The 19,523-nt window shown below is 55.4% G+C and overlaps 1 protein-coding gene across 1 annotated transcript in view; it reads right to left on the bottom strand.

The window, feature by feature from the left end:
- Positions 1–15,459: 15,459 nt before the first annotated feature.
- Positions 15,460–19,523, bottom strand: part of CDH22 (cadherin 22) — a 65,414-nt gene continuing 61,350 nt past the window's right edge. Inside the window, exons 10-11 of the mRNA XM_047069773.1 lie at positions 18,786–19,037; positions 15,460–16,031 (exon numbers count right to left, since the gene is read on the bottom strand). Coding sequence (XP_046925729.1) covers positions 15,460–16,031; positions 18,786–19,037 — 824 coding nt within the window. The remainder of the gene's footprint in view (positions 16,032–18,785; positions 19,038–19,523) is intronic.

The raw sequence follows: 19,523 nt of genomic DNA, 5'->3' as shown, positions 1-19,523 counted from the left end.
TGACTCCATCCCCTCCTCCCTTGCCGGGGCAGGGCAGAGACCTTTGGGGGAAGAATCAGAAAAGCAAGAATCAAGAAGGATCCAGCCTGCCCCCAACTCTCCATTTTTTTTTTTTTAAGGCGCTAAGAATAAACCAGGCTTTAAAATCAAACTACAAAAAAAAAAAAAAATCACAAATACCCTAAAGCTGCCTTCCAAGAAATCGATCGCAGTGATTTGTGCAGCAGATGTGTGGCGGGAAAGCCCTGCTGGGCAGCGGGAGGGGCTGCGTGGCGGGAGGTGAGCCAGGGGGTGCTCCGCCTTGGGTGGTCAGTATTGTTATTCATAATAATAACAGGTACCGAGTTGAGGGCTTATTACCTACTAGATACTTGCTGAGTGCTTTGTAGAGATTAACTTTTTTTTTTTTTCTCCCTTGCAGTTCACTTTATGAGGATGGGTACGTATCAGTCCTGTCCTTTTCTTTTCTGTAGCTGAAAAACACCAGTGCAGAGGGTGAAGACGCTTGCCTTCATGACAAGTGAGGAGGGAGAGTGGAATTTCAAGTCCAAATCCGTTAGGGTCCAGAAATTTGTGTGTGTCTGGGCTATGCGGGGTGGAAATGCCCTGTCAGCTCGGAGGGAGTCCCGTGATTTCGCCTCAAAGAATGACTTGGAGCTTTTCCTACGAGTAAGTTTTGAAAGGGGAGAGAAGGGAGTAGGATAATGGTGGCCCAGGAAGCATGTGGTGGGGCATCCTGGGACTTCACAGGGGACCTACGCCTGGCCCATTGCAGACCTTGTGGGGATTTCCTTTGACCCTGGGAGCTCCTAGGTCCTCCTGGATCTAGACTAGGGCTTAGCAAACCACGACCTTTGGCGAGTCCCTGCCTATCCTTGTCCAGAAAGGTCTACTGGACCATAGCCATGCCCACTCGTACTGTCTGTGGTGCTTTCACACTACAGTGGCACAGATGAGCAGTTATCCAGTACCGTATGCCTCTCAAAGTGGGAAATGTGTATTATCTGATCTGGCCCTTTGCAGAAAAAGCTTGCCAACCCTCATCCTAGACAATATTATCATCCCCTTTTACATCTCAGAATTTTAGACTATCAGAGCTGAAAGCATCCACAGAGGATGTTCTGTCGAACTGAGGCACAGAGAGGGGAAAGGATTCACCCCAAGACACACAGCAAATGGCAAAAGGTTCAAGGCGAGCAGGCACCCTCAGCTGTTGCATTGGGCCACTGCAGCGGCCGGGCAGGTCAGCCCTGAGAAACCCTGACAGCACCAAGCCTAGTGTGCTTCCAGAAGTGTGACTTCCATGACCTCAAGACCCATAAACAGCATAAAAGAACACCGAACTGTCGCTTGGCAAGAAAGGGGGCTCCTTCTCGGCTCTCCTTTCTTCCTTTCTGACTGTGTCAGAGAAAGGATGGTTTTGGTGCTAGCGTGTCTAAAACACCTGTCTAATTCTCCATAATCTTCTTTTGTTATAAAGAGGGTGTGAGACTCAGATTGAAGACTTCAGCAGGACAGCATTATCAGAGCAGGGGTTGATAATATCATTTTACCTGAGTGTGTTTGTTTTTACGTCACCATCTATGTCCTGTGTTACTGTTTTTCCATTTAACGTATTGATGCACATTTTGCTTCCCAAATAAAATTAAGTGTAAAAAGGGGTCGTTGGAAGAAAAAGATTCAGTAAATAATAGCCCAGATGGTACTTGGAGATGGCAGAAAATCATGAATATGGTATTCGAATAGCTGAAATGGGGAAAATGCTGATCGATTCAATAATATTTCTAGAGCTGAAGTTCCAAGGTTGTGTGATTTAACAGCAGAATCTCATTTCAAAGCAAAGAGAGGGCTGCTATGCATGATGGTGCGGGCTGTCCACTGCACAAGGTTGCCAGGCCCTCCCCTGGAGGAAGGGGTTGCTTTTTCTAATTCACGTGAAGGTGTTCTATGGGCTAGCAGACTCTCTAGTCAGGTTCCATCACCCCTGTCCTCTGACTTGAGATGCAAGTCCCACGGGGCTGGGAACTCGGAGATAGCCAGATGACTGGCAGAAGTCAGAGGTTAGATGTCGCCGAGATACAGGCTGTTCTCTGTTGCCACGTGGCCACTCCTGTCTGCAGTGAGGCTGCTCTCATCCCAGGCTGCTATGTGGCAATGACCTTGGTGCCATTGGGCGACCTGGCTTCAGAGGCTGCCAGCTGCCTCCGCAGAAGCCAGGCTCTGGAGTCAGATCAGTTTGGGTTCAAGCGCTGACTCTGTCACATCCTTGCAATGTGACATTGGGTAACTTCCCTCACCTCTCTGAGCCCCAGGCTCCTCGACTGTGAAATGAGGCTCCTTAGTGATCAGACCCGACTGCTAGGGCGGAACGTGAGGGTCTGGATTAGGTGGTGCGGGGGAGTGGGTGGCATACAGTGGGAGTGGAATAAATGGAAGGTGGATGGAACATTCCTCATCCTGCAGTGGCCCTCTGGGAGGTACTGGGCAGTCAGCTCTGCCAGGGGTCATGGCTGGATCTATACAGAGCTGGCAACTGCAGAGGCGGGGCCGGTGACTACAGCCTGTGCACCCCCGTTTCAGCCTACCTGCCCACCCCGCTGCCAGGCAGAGTTGATGGCAACTGGCTCCCCAGCCAGCAGGCAGCTACTGCCATTGTTATGGGCAGATGACAGGTGATGAGCTTTCCTTTCAGTACCTGGGGGACATCCTAGAAAGTGGTATTTGAATTGGAGAGTGGGAACAGGGAGAGTAGAGCCAGGAGGTGAGAGGCCCTCCCTGCCTCTGCCCATCTCCATCCCTACCCCCATCTCCACTGCAAAGGAGAGAATCCGGTGAAGCCATCAGGCTCACATGGGCACCCAGAACCACTAGGGGTGAGACGGCAAGCGGGCTTGTCTTCTGTTTTGGGATTACTTTGTGTCGAACTCTGGTCCCAGAGGCTGATTTCCTGGAATTACCGATGGCACTGATTTTGCCTTGAAGGTCATCCTTCCTTCCTTCCTTCCTTCCTTCCTTCCTTCCTTCCTTCCACCCATCCACCATCCATCACCCATCCATCGATCCATCGATCCCTCCATCCCTCCACCATCTGTCGATCCCACCCACCCACCCACTTGTTCATCCGACAGGTAGTTATGGAGCATTCTCCTTGGCTAGGCACTGGGTAAGGTCCTGAGGAGAAGGTGGCCAACAGGGCAAAGAAGTTCCTGTCCTTCCCAAGAACCTTCACTCATTCATCTATCCAAAGGATGTTTATTGAGCTCCTATTATGTGCCAGACACTGTGGCTAATGGAGATACAGTGATGACCAACAAGGACACAGTCCCTATGCTTGGGGGCATCAGTGAGGATGCCGACCCAGGGCTTTGGAGATAGACACTGATGGGTACTCCTGAGAGTGTAGATGATGGGCTTGCAAGGGAACTGAGGATGAACCTTGATGGTGCCCCCAGATCACTGTCAGTGTCCTCAGGGGATTGGCGCTACGTGTTGTTGTGCTCCCAAGGACATTGTTAATGACCATTGATGGCGCTCCTTTGGTATCAATGGTGGGCACCGGTGCTGAGCCCTAGCGATGCTCTCCGCAACGTTACCCACGGGCACAGGGAGGCTTTGCTCCTGACTGATCTCAGTTCGCCCTCCCCATTTGGTCTCCCTTTCCCCCAATCAATTACAACTCCTGCAGGCAGACAGACCTTGGGATGACACCGGGGTCCACAGTGTGATGTGATGGTGGTCATCCCACCGCCTTCCCCCACCGGCAGGGCTGGCTCCCCAACTGGAGGCGACTGATCCCCTTGCCGGGGATTTTCTTCGTGGCTAGACTGTCATTTTCCACAGAAAAACCCTCTTTCTTGCAATTACTGAGAATTACTTATGAAGAGAGAGAGAGTGTGTGTGTGTATTGATTACCACCCCCGAGAAGCTCAGGAATCATTTAGAGTAGATTAACCTAACTTTCTTTTGCCTTTTGGGAAGTTGGACTGTAAGTTATTTAAGGAGATTAATCAGCTCATCAGAGAACCAGACAATCTTCCTGGCTCTCCTTTTCTTTTTGGACTACCTGGGACCATGTCATTTTCATCTGGCCTTTGAAATATCTTTTTTTTTCCACAGCACTGCCTGTATTTTCACCATTACTTCTGTTCAGTCAAGCAGGGTCCTCTGCGTGGTCCTTTTTGGGGAAGAGGTAGGCACATCTCTGGCTGCCATTAGTTTATCCGGATGGCCTTGTTGCCCAGACCTCAGTCTGGGCACAACCTCAGAGAGGCCTGGGCCACCCCGGGCAAGTCTCCCTCATCCAAGCCCTGGCTCTCTGCAGCTGTCACCTAGGAAGGGTCCAGCCATTCCATTTACTAAAAGGCAGTGGCTTCCAGAGGCTTTTCTGCAAGGCTCGCACATCGATTCTGCAGATGTCAATCCTATGCATCCACACCTCTGAGTTTCCAGGTGCAGCTCAGGCCCTCCTCCTGCTTTCCAGGAAGCCATCCCAGACTGTGCCATCATCCCGGGGACATCGGTCCTGCTTAGGAGGTGGAGAGGATGGGAGGTGAGAGGAGAGTGAGACAGCCAGAGAGGTGCGAGGGAGAAGGCAGGAAGGAAGAGAAGGGAAAAGGCAGGGAGAGGGCCTGCGTAGGAGTCAACATCCACCTGACTCCACTGCACATCTTCCGGAGTCACCCTGTGCCGGTGGATAAAGGGCAGGTATGGAGTCAGACAGCCTGGAGTTCAGGTCGCTGCTCCAGGCTTTCCTGGCTGTGTGACCTTGGGCAAGTCACTTCACCTCTCTGAGCTTTAGGTCCCTCATCATTCAAATGGTTCAATAACAGTTCCTATCTCGTGAGGTTTTCTGATGGCAAATGGTCATGCATGTAACATGCTTAAAACAAAGCCTGGTGCTTAGGAGGTGCTCTACTGACATTAGGCAGCTCCCCCTGGGCCCCCGACGTGACAGAGTGACTCCCAGGAGATCTTCTGTGAAGACTTGCTGTGTGGTCTGGAACTTTGTCTCCGCCTTGGGGACCTCTATTCCTCTTCCCTGTCCCCAGGTAGATGCTGATGGGGCAGCCGGTGCCCCTGGGTCTCTGGGAGGAGAGTCTGAGAGTCTCAGCTCCTGGGGTCCGGGCTGGGAAGCAGCTCCTTTTCAGAACACTGCAGGCCCTCGCTGCCCCCTCTCTGCCATCTCTCTCCTTTTCCGGGAAAGAAGTTTGAAGTCGAATGGGTCCCGAGGTGGGATATTTTCCAAATGTCAGTGCAATCTGCGGTACATTACAGCTAAATGTGATCATCTCAATGCTGGGTTCTGAATGTCAGCGCACCGGTCGTGATGGAGTGACAAACAGCAGGTTGACAGGGAGGGCCTTGGCTCCCTGTCTCCTGGGAAATCACCCTGGGGGCAGAAGGAACTGGGCCATTTGTGGGTTCAGCAGGCAGGACCATGGGTGTCTGTGGGGACATGCAGAGGGCCAGTAAGGTGCGTTGTGTGTTTTGTGTGCGTGCGTGTATGCACCTGCGCCCGTGTTTCTGCGCCTGTGCGCCTCTTCACTGTCATTGTGTGTCAGTGTCACATGCTCAGACACCCTGGGGGGATGTTCAGTCGGTACAGCCTGAAGTCTGTGTGTGGCTGTGTTTACGTGTCCCCTCCACCTCAAGGTGTCACCGTCTGTCCGTCTGTGTGTTCCCACACATAAGCAGAACTCCTGGAATGCTGTACACATATTCCCACCAACCGAACACAAAACTGTGTGTCTCTGGGTAGATACAGACACCATCTATCTCATGGGGCCTTTTGTGTGTCGTGTGCTCTCTGTGCTTCTATGTGTGGTTGTGTGTGTGCGTGCAATTGTGTGCACTTCTGTGTATATGTGATTGTGTGTATGTGTGTATACAGTCTCAGGATTTCAGCGTGTGTGCGTGTGTGCGCGCATGTGTCTAGGTTTGCAAATCCCGTCTCGACTACAAAGGCAGGTGGGGACACCGGAGTGAGGAGGGGGCTCTCTGCTTCGCTGCCCTCGTGGCGGGTCATTCTGCTTTGCTGCCTGCTCTGTGGAGCCTGTGATTGGCTGGGCGGGATGGAGATGAAATCGCCTCCAATTACCAGGGAGGGAATGGTGAGCTGTGAGGCCAGAGGGTGTGTATATGCCAGCAGCTGCCAGCCACAACGGGATTAAAAGGTCCCGTGTGTGCAGACGGGCTGTGTGTGCGCGTGCACGCGGATGCCCGTGTCCGTGTGTTTTGTGACTTTGCGTGTGGGGATACAGACCTATGAGAAGGCACGTGAACAGAGGTGCATCGTGTGCGATGGTGAGGCCATAGACGTGTCCCTGCGCATCCGTCTCAACGTGGCGGTCATTGTGCCCAGGTGGATGTGCTAACACACGGCCGTGTGTCTGGGGAAGGCGTGTGAGTTGCGGTCTGTGTCGGTGCACGTGTCCGTGGCTGTGAGCAGGTGCGTGTAGGATTAAGATGTGTAGGATTCTGCATGAGTGTCTGTGTGTGTGTGTGTGTGTGTGTGTGTGTGTGTGTGTCTGAAGTTAAATATAAGGTTCTGAGTGAACCAAGGTGTATGAAGGAAGAAGAGAAGAGGAAACTATGTCCCATCCCTACCCCATCCCAGCTCATGTCAAGGTCCCAAGACCTCCTCCCTCAGACCGCACCAGCCTCCACCAAAGGGTGGAGGTCACACACAGCCTCAGTAAGGGAGCCCGGCAAGGGATCTGCGGTGACAGGGGTTGCTGAGCCCGAGACGGGGGATGCAATTGTGTCCCCCTAAAATGCACGTACTGAAGTCCTTACCTGCAGTACTCCAGACTGTGATCTTATTTGGAAATAGGGTCATTGCAGATGTGATTCGTTCACACAAGGTCATACTGGAGTTGGGTGGAGCCCTGACGCAATGTCACTGGTGTCCTAAGAAGGGGAAATTTGGACAGAGAGACACATACGGAGCAGGAAGACAGTGTGAAAAGACAGGAGAAGGCAGCCGGGGAGAGGGGACTGACTCTCGCAGCCCTCGGAAGGAAACAAGTCTGCTGACACCTGCATTTCAGCCTTCCAGCCTCCAGGACTGCGAAATAATAAAATCCCGGTTGTTCAGACTACTGGGCTTCTGGTGCTTTGTCGCAGCAGCCCTACCAGACCGATGCAGGGGATGGGTGGGGTTAAAAGCGTTTCTTCCAGTGTCTTCTGCTCCCGGAAGACCCATTTCAAGGTTTCCGTGTGGTCCTCAGCTGACTGGCACCTCTTCTCTCTGCCCAGGGAGATCCAGCTCAGAGCACACAGCTCGCAAGGCCTCAGTTTATCAGGCCCTCCTCTGGGCTAGCTAACCCTACCTCTCCGCCCCTCTCCCAACCCCTCTCCCATCCCCGGATCCTCACTTTCACTCCTGGCAAGGGTGGGCTTTGTCACCTTTCCAGTGGTAAGCGTGTCTTCTCCCCGTGTTGTCCCTCTCCCCACCTGGCTCTCTGTTCTGCATATAGCAGTGGCCCCCTAGAGGTCTCAGCCAAGGAGCCCAGGGTTCCAGACTCTTTCTGGGCTTGGAGCGGGAAGAAGACTCATCCCCAGTGCTCCTTTGCCCACGTGAAGCCCTGTGACCACGTCCTGACGGCTGCCATGTTTTGTTTGTTTGGTTGGTTGGTTGGTTGGGTTTTTCCCCCTTTTACTCTATGCCAGGGCTGAGCTGGGCAAGAGCGTGGGTCACTTTGTCCTCCAGACAACCCCATGAGGTAGGTACTATTCTTAGCCCCATTTTCCAAAGGGAAAACTGACCACTGGGAGGGGAAATAAGTGGTCTGAGATCACACCTGAGAATTCTCGAATGTTAGATCAGAAGGGAACTTTAGGGATCAGTTAGGTTACCCCTTTCCGCCGCCCCCATTTTACAGCCGGGGAAACTGAGGTCCAAATGGCTCCTCTCCCTCCATCCGCCCGTGAGGCTTTCTCAGAATTCACCTAGACCCTCTGATCCCATGACTCCACACTCTGCTCAGGCCTCCCTTACTCTTATGGCTGTAGCTGTCCTGTAGATGGGGGTGACAAGCAGAGGTCGTGAGCCCCTCCTCTTTCCTGAGCTCCAGCCCTGAATTTCCACACCTAGGGCACATGGCCTGTAGGCCCCTTCAAACTCAGGATCCCCAAACCAAGCTGACTTCCTGTGATCCCAGACTGTAGGCTTCTCTGAGTTCCCTGGCTCATTACCAGCTCCGTTGTCCGTATCACTCAAGCCTGACCTTCTTTACCCTTTGACTCTGGACGTCTTCTGTCCCCCATCCCTACATACACACCTACTCCTGCCAGATCTTCCTCTGAAATATTTCTCAAATCCACTATCGCTGGCCCAGATTCAGCTTCAATGTCTCTCACTGAGATTCCCGTGTCAGTCTCTCGTATCTGCTAGAATTAAGCGTGGCTGCTTAGGACAGGAAAAATAACAGTGACTTCAACATGTGGGAAGTTTATTTCTCTCTCATCTAATCCAGGTGTGGATGGGGGCAGTTCAGGGCTGGTATGGTGGCTCCATGAAGTGGAAAGGAGCTAAGTCTCTTTCTACTTCTTTGTCCATCCTTAGGGTACAGCCTTTGCCCTTGTGGTCCAAGGTAGCTGCTTGAGCTCCAGCCATCTCAGCTGGGTTCACGCAGAAGAAAGGAGGAAGAGCAGGAAAAAGAGGCAAAGGCATTGGTCAACAGTCTTTTTATTTAAAATTTTTATTATTTATTTTTGAGAGAGAGAGAGAGAGACAGACAGAGACAGAGTACGAGCTGGGGAGGGGCAGAGATAGAAGGAGACACAGAATCTGAAGCAGTCTCCAGGCTCCGAGCTGTCACCACCAGAGCCCGATGTGGGCCTGAATTCACAAATCGTGAGATCGTGACCTGAGCTGAAGTCGGCTGCTTAGCTGACTGAGCCACCCAGGTGCTCCTGGCCAACAGTCTTTTGAGGAGGTGTCCCAAAAGCTGGAGGCTAGGAAGTGTGGTCCTCCCAACAGATGGCTATGTGCCCAGCTAAAAATTGGGGATTGCTTGATGAAAGAGGAAGGTGAGGTTGTGACCTCCTCACTTCTTCACGGGTCTCTCTCTCCCTCTCTCCTCTCACCCTCTAATCTATCTTGGACGCTGCAGCCACGGGGATCTGTCTGAGATGCTAATCCATAAATAGAATTGGCAGATTTGGCAAATAAAATACAGGGTGCCTAGTTAAATGCGAATTTCAGATGAACAACGACTAAGTGTTTTAGTGTTGTGTCCCGTGCAATGTTTAGAATATACTAATGCTAAAATAATTATTTGTTATTTATCTGAAACACACATTTAACTGGGCACCCTGTATTTTATCTGTCAACCCTAAGTACCTTTTATGGTTCTCTGTTGTTCTCGGTGAAAAGGCCCCAGCCCTTTGGAAGGGTTTTCTGGGCCCTTTACAACTTGCCCTCCACCTGCCCTGCCCAGCGTTTCCTGGACAAGCCCTGCATGGCTATTGTGCCTCCAAGCCTTCTAGTCCTTGCTTACGTTGTTTTGTTGGCCCGGAATGCCGTTCTCCATCCAAGCCCCACGCACTGAGGGACTGTGGCCTTTGTGTTTCTGTGTTCCTGTGACACGGGGTGAGAGATGGTTTGGTGAATGAAACAAGTCCAAGCCTGCATAGCAAACAAGGGGCGAGCTTGGAGCGGCCGCCTGGACTCGTGACTCCCTCCCCAGTGCTCTCGGCATCCGGGCTGGCTTGCGTGGGCCCAGTGCTGCCATCCGTCTCCTGGGCCTTTGTGCTCTGCGAGCATGGTGCCCCCGGCACACAGGGGGTTAAGCCAGCCTTGGAATTGGGCGCTGGAGCCCATGGAGTCCTTCCTGACAATAACGCTAATGAATCCCTCCTTGCCGGTTTCTCTTGCACAATAACAGTTAATCATCATGTGCACAGCGGATGAGAAGTTTGCGGCAGATGCAATTCTGCACAAGTGGCGATTTCTGTGTGTGGGCACTGTTCCTGCTGTCCCCAGCACACCTGACAATCTGGGACTGGGGCAGGCTGCACCCCGGAGGGGGATGTGTGCACCCATGTGCCAGGGCTGTGACCTCACACACACAGGGGAGCTGGGCTTCAGAGGCACATGACTGTGTGCACGCTTGTGTGCGGAGTTAGGTTCAGATGGCGAGGTTGTGAGTGATCCATGGTGGCCTGCCTGAAGGGACGCGTGGATAGAGCTGGTCAGGTGCCTGAGGACTGCATTCTGGAAGCGGAGGTACACACGTGGAGGCTGGCAGCGGCCTGGGGGTATATATCGTTGCACGTGTGTGCGGTTCTGAACGCTTGTATGTTTCTAAGAGATCGTGTTCGTTACGTACACACGGACTTATGTGCCTTATGTGCTCATGCAGGCAAACGGATCATTATGTGCTTGAGCTTAGAGTTGGTAACAGCGTTCCTGAGCCTATACGTGCTTTCCTATGCAAGCACGCAAATGTGCATATGCACTATGAATGTGTGCATGGAGCTATGGGTTCGTGTGCATGTGCACGTCTGAGGGGATACGCATACATGTGCGGGGTTACTGCGTGGGGGTGCCGTGAATGCGCATGGGTGCACGCCTGGAGGGGAAGATGGAAGCGTGCCAGCGGACACACACGCACACGCGTGTAAGAGAACACAGCTACAGAAGGCGTGTGTATGGTTTGTGTACAAATGGGAGTGTGCACGTGAGAGCTTGCCTCCAGTACACGTGCGGTGTATGGGCATGTGACCACATTTGCAGAGCTGCAGATACGCTCTGTGTGCATGGCATACGTCTGCACCGTGCACGCAGGTAGGAGCGTGTCTGGGGGTCCACATGTGCATGCATCACGAGCCGGCATGGGCACGTGGCCGTGTTCCCACACTCATGTGCAGGCACTGAAGCGTAAACCCTCTCGCCTCAGAGTGAGGGCTGACAGGGTTACGTTTTCCAAAGGCTCAGCGGCCAGTGACAGAGCTGGCCCGAGAGCGCTTGCTGGCAGGAGGTAAGTGGAGCTGCTGATTCGTGACCCGGGGGTGGGCCGCGATGACGGCCGGCTGACGGATGCGGGCGCTTAGCTGCCCCCTAGGACAGCAGCCGGCTCTCTGGGCCGCCGGCCCCCGGAATCCGGAATCGGGAGGCGGGAGGTTAGTTCTTGACCCGTGTGCTTGAGTGCTGGCTTCCCACTTCTCCGGTGCGTGCCCACAGCCACATGCAGACACACGCACATCAGGACGCCCCGGAGATGCAGAGCTGGGCACGCACCGCAGCCCCGGCCCCACTGCCACCTTGCCTCCCGGCTCGGCCATCTGTCTGCAGGCCCCCCCCCCCCCCCCTCACCAGCTGCTCCTCTCTCCGCCCCCAGCCCCAAAACTCCACTCCGAATCTGAGCTGTCCGGGTCCTGGGCAGAATCGAGGGGCGGTGTGCGTGCAACAGTCCCGCCCTTACAAGCTCTGTGGCCTCCGGCAAGCCTCTCCTCCTCTGCGAGCGCTGGATCCCTCGTCCGGAAACTAGGGCTAATCACCGACTTGTTTGCAGTTCAACACTGCAACTTACGTAATGAGCTGAACACAGTAAACACAGAGCCCACCCTCCATGGCTTTTACCTGTGCTTGTGATAATTACGTTCAGGGCTCAGAACAGGGCTTAGGGCACGCAGCAAGCGCCAGGCAAGTGGGCTGTCACCGTCACCGTCATTACCATCACCGTCGCGGTCATTAACGTCCCTGGTTCTAAAATCCTTGGCCAATTACATGCCAATTCTTGCTCGTGACCCCGAATCCCCTTCTGTCCTGTGACGAGGACGGGGATGGAGATGATGACAATAAAGGGGGATTCTTTTCATTTCCCCAGACGCCTGGCAGAGAGGGCAGACATGGTAAATGGAACGCTCATTGTGTTCTGAGCTCCCTGATGGAGCTGGGTGTGGCCAGCGAGAGTCTGGGGGTGGGGTGGGGGTGGGGTGGGGGGGGTGGTGGCCTCGCTCTCTGCCTGGCACAGGGAGAGGATTTGGAGCTCCCCTGGGGGAATTTGGTGGGAACCCGGGAGACAGATGGCGAGAGGCCGTGTGCTCCACAACAGGACCCTTCTCCGCGCCCCCCAGCTCATCAGAACAGTCGCTCGCAAAATGCTCGGCATCAGTGGACGCCTCGCGGAGCCCAGCGCAGCAGCTGGACCCACTGCACTTCCCTCTTGGACTGGCTCAGAGTCCAGTGGGGACGGTGAGTGTGGCCACAGGAGCCGGAAGCAGAGGAGACGGGGGAGGCATCGCCTCCACACCCCACCCCGGAATTGGAAAAAATCATGGGGAGGCTTGAGGCCTCCCACGGGCCAGAGACCGCAGCAGGGAGCGGAGAGCAAGCTCTCCCGGGGCACAGGCAGTGACATCCCGATGTGTCCAGGCCACTCGTTCACGATTTCCTACGGGCTGGCCACTGGGCGTGCCACTGAGGGTGCGGGTGCCGAGGGCCAGAGCACGTGGCTGAAGTCTTGGATTCTCTCTTTATCAGCTGTTTGATCTTGGGCAAGGTATTCAACCTTTTTAGTGCCTCCGTTCCTCACCCATAAAATGAGGGCTGCTTACCGGGTGGTTGTGGGGTTAGATGGGTTAGTTCACCGTGACATGCTTTGGGCAGTGCCTGGCACGTGAGAAAGCCTCAGTATCTCCGGTCATGACAGCATTTCATCCTCGCCACAACCCTACGGAGCAGGTGTGCTCAGCGTGGGCACTTTGTGGATAAGGAAACGGAAGCACAGAGAGGGCAAATGGTATGTCCAAAGCCACACAGCTGGTAAATGGTAGAGCCCGAGGCTCAGAAGGTGAATCTGGATGAATAATGTTCTTGATTTCTGGCAAGATCTTTAAAACTCTGTGTGACCTTGGGAAGGTCATCCCCCATGTGTGGAGTTTGGACAAGATATTCAAGGAGGCCCGTTTGTACGTCCCTCTGGGCATGTAACCTCTTTCTTGGCAGGGTCAGACTCTGTCAAGGCAACCAGCACATGTGCAAAGAACAGAGACTTGGAATGAGGGGTCCTCTGTTGTCCCAGCTCTGTCCTGTACCAGCCGGGCCAAGTGACCAGTCACTTCCCTCCTCTGGGTCTCAGTTTCCCCCGCTACAATGGAGACAGCAATAATCAATCTGAGAAATGTCGCCGGGATTCTGTGACAGTGGAGTACACGCGGGTGAGGGAGGGGATGGCGTGTCTCCCCACGGGGCCCTGTTACCGTGCCCACTTGTAGAAGAGCTATGGGAACCATGGGCCAAGTGTCCTGCATGGGAGGAGGGTCCCAATACCACCCCATTTGGGACTGCCTCACTCGGCCCATATACCTGCCATGAGCCACCCTCAATGGACATCAGCAGACATGCTCGAGTTGAGGAAGGTGTGTTGGCCTGGACCTTATGTTCTTTCCCCTCCTGCCTCCAACCAGCCTTCCCTGCCTCACATCTCACCGTTTCTCCACCCGCTGATCCAGCCCCTGGGACCATACGCTGTCCCCGGAACCACCACAGGCTTCCGGCCTCCGCCCCACCACCGCCTTGGAATATGCTCTTCCCTCTGCTTGGAACGCTCTTGCTTGCTTGGTCATCTCGTACATCTCATTCTTTACGATCCAGCTGGAGTCACCTCCTCCGGGAAGCCCTCCACAAATGATTCAATCTTTTCTCAGTGCTGGCAGGACCTTGTTCTGTTAGTTCTGCTACAACTCTTATCAAGTGCGTTATGATTGGCTGCGTCTGCCCACCGCACCCGGCCCAGTGGGGCCTTGGCTGGCTGGAAGGCAGGAAGTACTTATGACCTGTGTAAACTTGGGTGCCCTACGACATTCTGTGCCCCAGTTTCCTCACCTGTGATGTGGGGCCGACAGTATCTAACTTAGATGAAATGATAAGGCACTCAGGACAGAATGACCATCTCTGGATGTGTCACAGTGGACCTTGGCAAATGTGGAGGGAATCAATGAATGTTCCCTGGAAGAGTTTAAAAAAAAAAAAAAAACCGCTGATGAACATTTATTGAGCACTTGCAAGGCGTCAGGAAGGCACTGGGATCAGAGCTTAACATTCATTAGCTCCTTTAAGCCTCTTAACAACCCTTTAAGGGAGGAACTATCATTAGCCCCATTTTACATATGAGTAAACTGAGGCTTCAGCAGTTGAGGACCTTGATGAAGGCTGCCCAGCTAGTAGGGCTGGAATTTACAACTGATCAATGCGGGATGAATGAATCACTTGGCAGGAGGACAATTAACCAATCAAATGGTTTTAGAGCTGGAGGCTCTTAAAGACGACTTAGCCCTGAAGTTCTTAACTTGGGGTCCATGAATGGGGAGACTAATGGGCTCCTGGACCGAACAAATAAGGTCCCCATTACACCCAGTGGCTTCTGGCCCCTCCACCCCCTCCCAGCCTTCTCACCTCACCCAAGTCCTAGAGCTGCCCAGCTTCTCCTCTCGGCACCCCTGCCAGGGGTCCTCTCTCTCCCAGTCCCACCTGAGACTCTGGAAGGGTCCACTGTCCCTGAGAATGTCCCTATTCCCTACTCAGGGCAGGGGCGGAGCCAACAGCTGGGACCATTTTCTTCTCCCTTGGAGATGTTGGGGAAAGGGGGAGGGTGACTGGTCACAGAGAGAGCCATAAGGGGAGGCAGACGCGGTGGGCTTCTAATAACGACAAAGATAACAGTAGTGTCAAAGGCTAACATTTATTGAACACCTACTATGTGCCAGGCACTGTCCTAACCACGTGACACATACGAACCCTTTTTTAATCCTCAGGACTCTTCGAGGTAGGTTCTGTTATTAGCCTCATGTGACACAGGAGGAAACTGAGGCCCAGAGAAGTGAGGTCACTTGCCCAAGGCCAGGCAACTTGGTAAGTTAAGTGCCAGAGGCTCCACCGTTTTGGCTAGGTGTCCTTGGACAGGTCACAGCCACTTCTCTGGGTGGCCTTCTCCCTCTGTTACCTGCAGGGCCCCACCTCATGGTTTCTGTGAAAACAGATGGTCTCTGCAGTGTCCCAGCACACAGTAGGCGCTTAGTAAATGAACAGCCTTCCTTCTCTCTTAACTCCGATGGGGGAGACCCGGGAGGGGGGACACCTCGGCAGCGTCGTCCCTCCTCCCTCACCTGCCAGGAGTGAGTAACCCCCCCTTCTCCACCCAGCAACGCGGCCCTATCCCCCCTTCTCACCCCAGAGCCACGCAGTGCCGGGTCTCGCTGCAATTTTAATGACGTTGGTGGTAATTCCCGTATGTCTGGGCAAAAGCTGCCCCACCCCACCCCCGGGAGGGGGGGTGGGGGGCCAGAGGGGGCGTCGGGGTGTCCGCCCCCAACGAGTCCTCCCTCCCGTCCGGCCGCCCTGGGAGGGTGGGAGAGCTGGGGAAGGCGGTGAGCAGGGGAAATGCTTGGTCCCGGGGCCCCGTCGGGCCCTCAGTGGGCCTGGAGGCGCGTCCCGACGGCAGGACGGGGGCGCTAGGAGGGCTGGGCCTCGTCGTCCGCGCGGTGGCCGGCGTAGAGCGCGGCCAGGGGCCGGAAGCGCGGGCCCCAGCTGCTGAGATAGGCGAAGTCCTGCTCGGAGCCCGACGAGCCGCTGTGCAGCGAGCTGAGCGAGGCGGCCGGCGAGTCCGCGCCCTCGAAGGCGTAGGTCTGGAAGGCGTCGTAGGGCGGCACCGACAGGTCCCCGTCCGCCAGCGCCACCTTGCGGCTGATGAAGTCCCTGAACACCGAGAAGTCCGGCTCGGGGCTGGGCGGCCCCTGCGGGAGCGAGTGGTGCTCCGAGGGCAGGCGGGCCTGCGGGGGGCTGCCCGCGCCCCCGCCGCCGCCCGGGCCCCCGCCCGCCGGGCCCCCGCCCCCGTCGCCGCCCTTGAGCTCGCCGCCGAAGTCGTAGAGGCTCCGCAGCGCCGACATGTCGTAGGCCTCGGTGTCCTGCTCGCCGCCGCCCTCGTCGTTGTATTTGATGACGTTGTCCCGCATGTCCTCGTCCTCGTCCGAGCTCAGGTGGCTCTTGTGGTGGCGCCTGAGGGTGAGGATCAGCAGCACCAGCACTGCGAGGGAGACAGAAGGGGGCGAGTGAGGGCCGAGGCCCGCCCAGGGCATTCCGGGGGACCCCCCCCCACTCCTCACATCCCAGTGGAGCTGGCCCAGCCTAGACACTGGTGCACATTTCCTAGATTTCTGTGCACAAAGACGTTTCTTACGGTCAGAACTGTGCTGGCTAGATGGACAGGTAGTGAGCTACCCATCTTGAGAGGCGTGCAAATAGAGGCTAGACCACCGTGCCGCGGTGTTGAGGGATTTCATGGGTGTTGGGGGCTGGACCCAACCTCTGAAGTCTCCATCCTCAACTCTACGGAGATACAACCTGAGACGTCTCTAGGCTCTGGGGGTGGGGTGTACAAAGGGGGCAGCTGACATGGGGTAGATGGGACTGGGGGAATGAAAGATGTGTTGAACCTGACCTCTCTTTCATCCTGGCCCTCCAGAAGGGGGAGCACCTGCTTAGCCCTTTGGGTCTCAGGTCAAGATGGTCTCCAGCAGGAGCCCTTCCCCAAGAGCTCCAGGCCAGCCAGGTTGAGTGCCTTCACCTCCAAGCTCCCCTGGTGAGCCCTTCCTCCCTCTGTCGCAGGGGTTCTCAACGCCCACTTGCTGGTCCAGCAGCATCAGTATCTCCTTCGAACTTGCTGGAAATGTGACTTGTCTACTGGCAGTTAGAGCCGCCTCAACATACACACTCTAAACTCCCCTCCGGGACCCGGGGAGCGTTCCCCTAGCCTGGCTCCAGGCAGGCGGTCAGCCCCTTGAAGTGTGCTTGTTGGCTGAATGACTGAACTAAGAGGCGGATGGAGACGTGGTGCGTGTAAGGCTGAGACAATGACTTTGCTTTGTGCCCTTGACTTCCAGGACTCCACATTCTCTCCCCCGCCCCCATCACCTCACCGAGCACTCATTCTGGGTCTTCTAAGCGGGTTTCTCCTCGCCTGTCTGACCCCTTAACATCATATGTCCCAGGATTCAGTCCTTGACCCGTTATCCACACCCCTGTCTGGGGGCTTTTGTACGATCTGCTGGCTTTGCATTCCACGTGGAGGCTGATAACTGCCCCCCCATCTCAGGCCCCGGGCTCGGACTCACTTCTCCCCCGAAATCTAGATTGTATGCCCAACTTCCTACTGAGCAAGTCCTCTGGGTCGACCCGGAGCATTTCAAACTTAACACGTCCAAACTTGAAATAATCTTTCCCCTTCTTCAGTCTCCCCCGTCTCCGTGATGGCTACTTCAACTTTGTAGTTACTTCAGGCTTTTTGTTTCTTTTGTTCACGGATGAATTCCAGCGCCCACAATAGGTTAGCACATGGGGGGACTCACTGGATGGATAAATAAGGAGCCGATGAACCAATGAGAGAATTAAATGGGTAGGTGAGGAGGTGGATGGAGACACACACGCTGGGTACCACGCCAGGCTCTGGATTTTTCTTGCTGTGCCTAACACCTCCGGCCGGGCCAGCTGCTAGGGCCATGGGGCCGGGTTCCCGCACACGACCTAACAAGGTGGCGCGTGACAGGGAAGGGGGTAGGGCCTGGGAACAGCTCCGGAGGGAGGGAAGGTGTCAGGAGAGAAGTGGGAAAGATGGATGGACGGCTTTCGGAGCGGAGGCTGGGAGCGGCGGAGGGGGATGCCCGAGAGAGCAGATGGTGGGGAGCGCGGGCAGCGGGCAACAGATGTGCCAGGCCTGATCAGCGATTCCGCCCGTCACCTTTAGAGCACTGATGTGCACTTTCTTCGTTTGTGGGCAATTAGGCAGAAATTTGTTTGCACTGCCTCGGAAAATGAAACCGCTGTAAAGTGCACCCTCTGGAAAAAGGGTTTCTGAGCCATGGGCTGGGGAGGGGAGACAAGGGGGGGGGCGGCCTCCCAGCTAGGAGGAGCCAGCCCGGGGCCTCTGCAGGGGGGGTGGGGGCTGGGGAGGAGCAGCGTGGCCGCAGGTAGGTTCTCAGGGGGTGGGCAGGGCCACGCCAGTGGCAGTGGGTGGGTAGCTGACATCTCCCAGGGAACTGGGCCAAGCTGGTGTCTGCGATCTGGACCGCGCTCGAGTTCCTGGGGCTCTGAGGGGAGGCCTTTGTGCTGCGACAGTAAAGAGGTGGCCTTATGGCCACTGGGATCCCCCTTAGCTCCTGGAACTTGGCCTCTTCACTGGTGACACCAGGTGGGTTCCACTGGCTGCCCATAGGATTGCTACAGGAGGAGAGTTTGCTTCCACTAAGTGTCTTTCGGATTTTGCCCCAGCTGCCCCAAGAGTTTGTCCCAGCTGCGATTCGTAGCAGGTGGTGTCGTTAAAGGAGCAAGGCACACGAGGTGAGCAGGCCTGATTTCAAGTCAGAAGACCACGTACCCTTATGTAAGCCACTTAACCTCTAGGGGCCTCAGTTTCCTCATCTGAAAAACGGGGACGATAGCCGGCTAAGTGGTTGTGAGATTCACAAGAGCCCTTTTGTCTAAAGTCCTAGGGCAATGGACATATTTTTATAAGATGCTTGGTTTTTTAAACATTTTAGGGAGAATTTGGGCTGTGTAGAGGGCGGCCAGCATGAAAGTGGTCACGGGTGGGGGTCGACACTTTCTGGAGCTGGTGGGGGGACTGCCGCGTACTTAGAAGACTTGTCACGGGAGCCTGTCATTCGGGCCACCCTTCCTTGTGGGAGGGGCAGCTGAGGCCCCATGGGGGCGACTAGGAAGGAAACCCAGGGCCTCAGGGTGAAGGCCAGTGGGGCGGGGGGGGGGGGGCGGGGGGTAGACTCACCGACCAGGATGAGGACACAGACCAAGAGGGCAATGAGGGCGCCTGGGCTGAGGGAGGCGGCCATGACGAAGGCTGTGGTGTTGCAGGACTGGATGGTGCCGGAGCTGTCGCAGCCGCAGATGCGGATGGTGAGCGTGCCCGTGCTGCTCAGGGTGGGCGGCCCGCTGTCCACCACCAGGATGGGCAGGAAAAACACATCCTGCTCCTGCCGGTTGAAGCCCATGTGCTGTGTGTGCACCGCTGCTGTGTTGTCTGCTCCGGAAGAAGGGAGGGGCGTGCGACTCGGGGTCCGGGGTCAGCCCCCCCCCCCCCCCCGTCCCGGCCACCTCCTGATGCCACCGCGGGATTTGCCTCCCTGTGTCCCCAAGCTCCTGCCTCCCAGGTGGCCCACGGATCCTTCCCCCCCACTCCAGCTCCCCCAATTCCGCCCGAAGATCCTGTTCCCAGCCACATAGCCCCCGCTTCTGTCCTTGGCTGTCACGAGATTCTATTCCCAGCTGTCTGAAGATTCTGTTTTCAGCTATTCCAAGGTTTTGTCCCCAGCTGTGCCAAGGTCCTGTCCCCAGCTTTTCCAAGATTCTGTCCCCAGCTGGGCCAAGGTCCTGTCCCTGGCTATGTCATTTTTTTTTTTTCCCCTCATTCATCTCAACATCCTGTTTTTGTTCCACCCCGGACACCCAGGCACCCTGACCCTGGGGCCCCGCGGTCCTTGGGTTGTGGCTTGCTGGGCGCTGACAA

Source organism: Lynx rufus, unplaced genomic scaffold, assembly GCF_022079265.1.
Source record: "Lynx rufus isolate CCGP_SWC_20201006 ecotype Redwood Valley unplaced genomic scaffold, mLynRuf1.p SCAF_8, whole genome shotgun sequence".
NCBI classification, from domain to species: Eukaryota; Metazoa; Chordata; class Mammalia; order Carnivora; family Felidae; genus Lynx; species Lynx rufus.
This window is presented reverse-complemented; position numbering and strand designations above follow the sequence as displayed.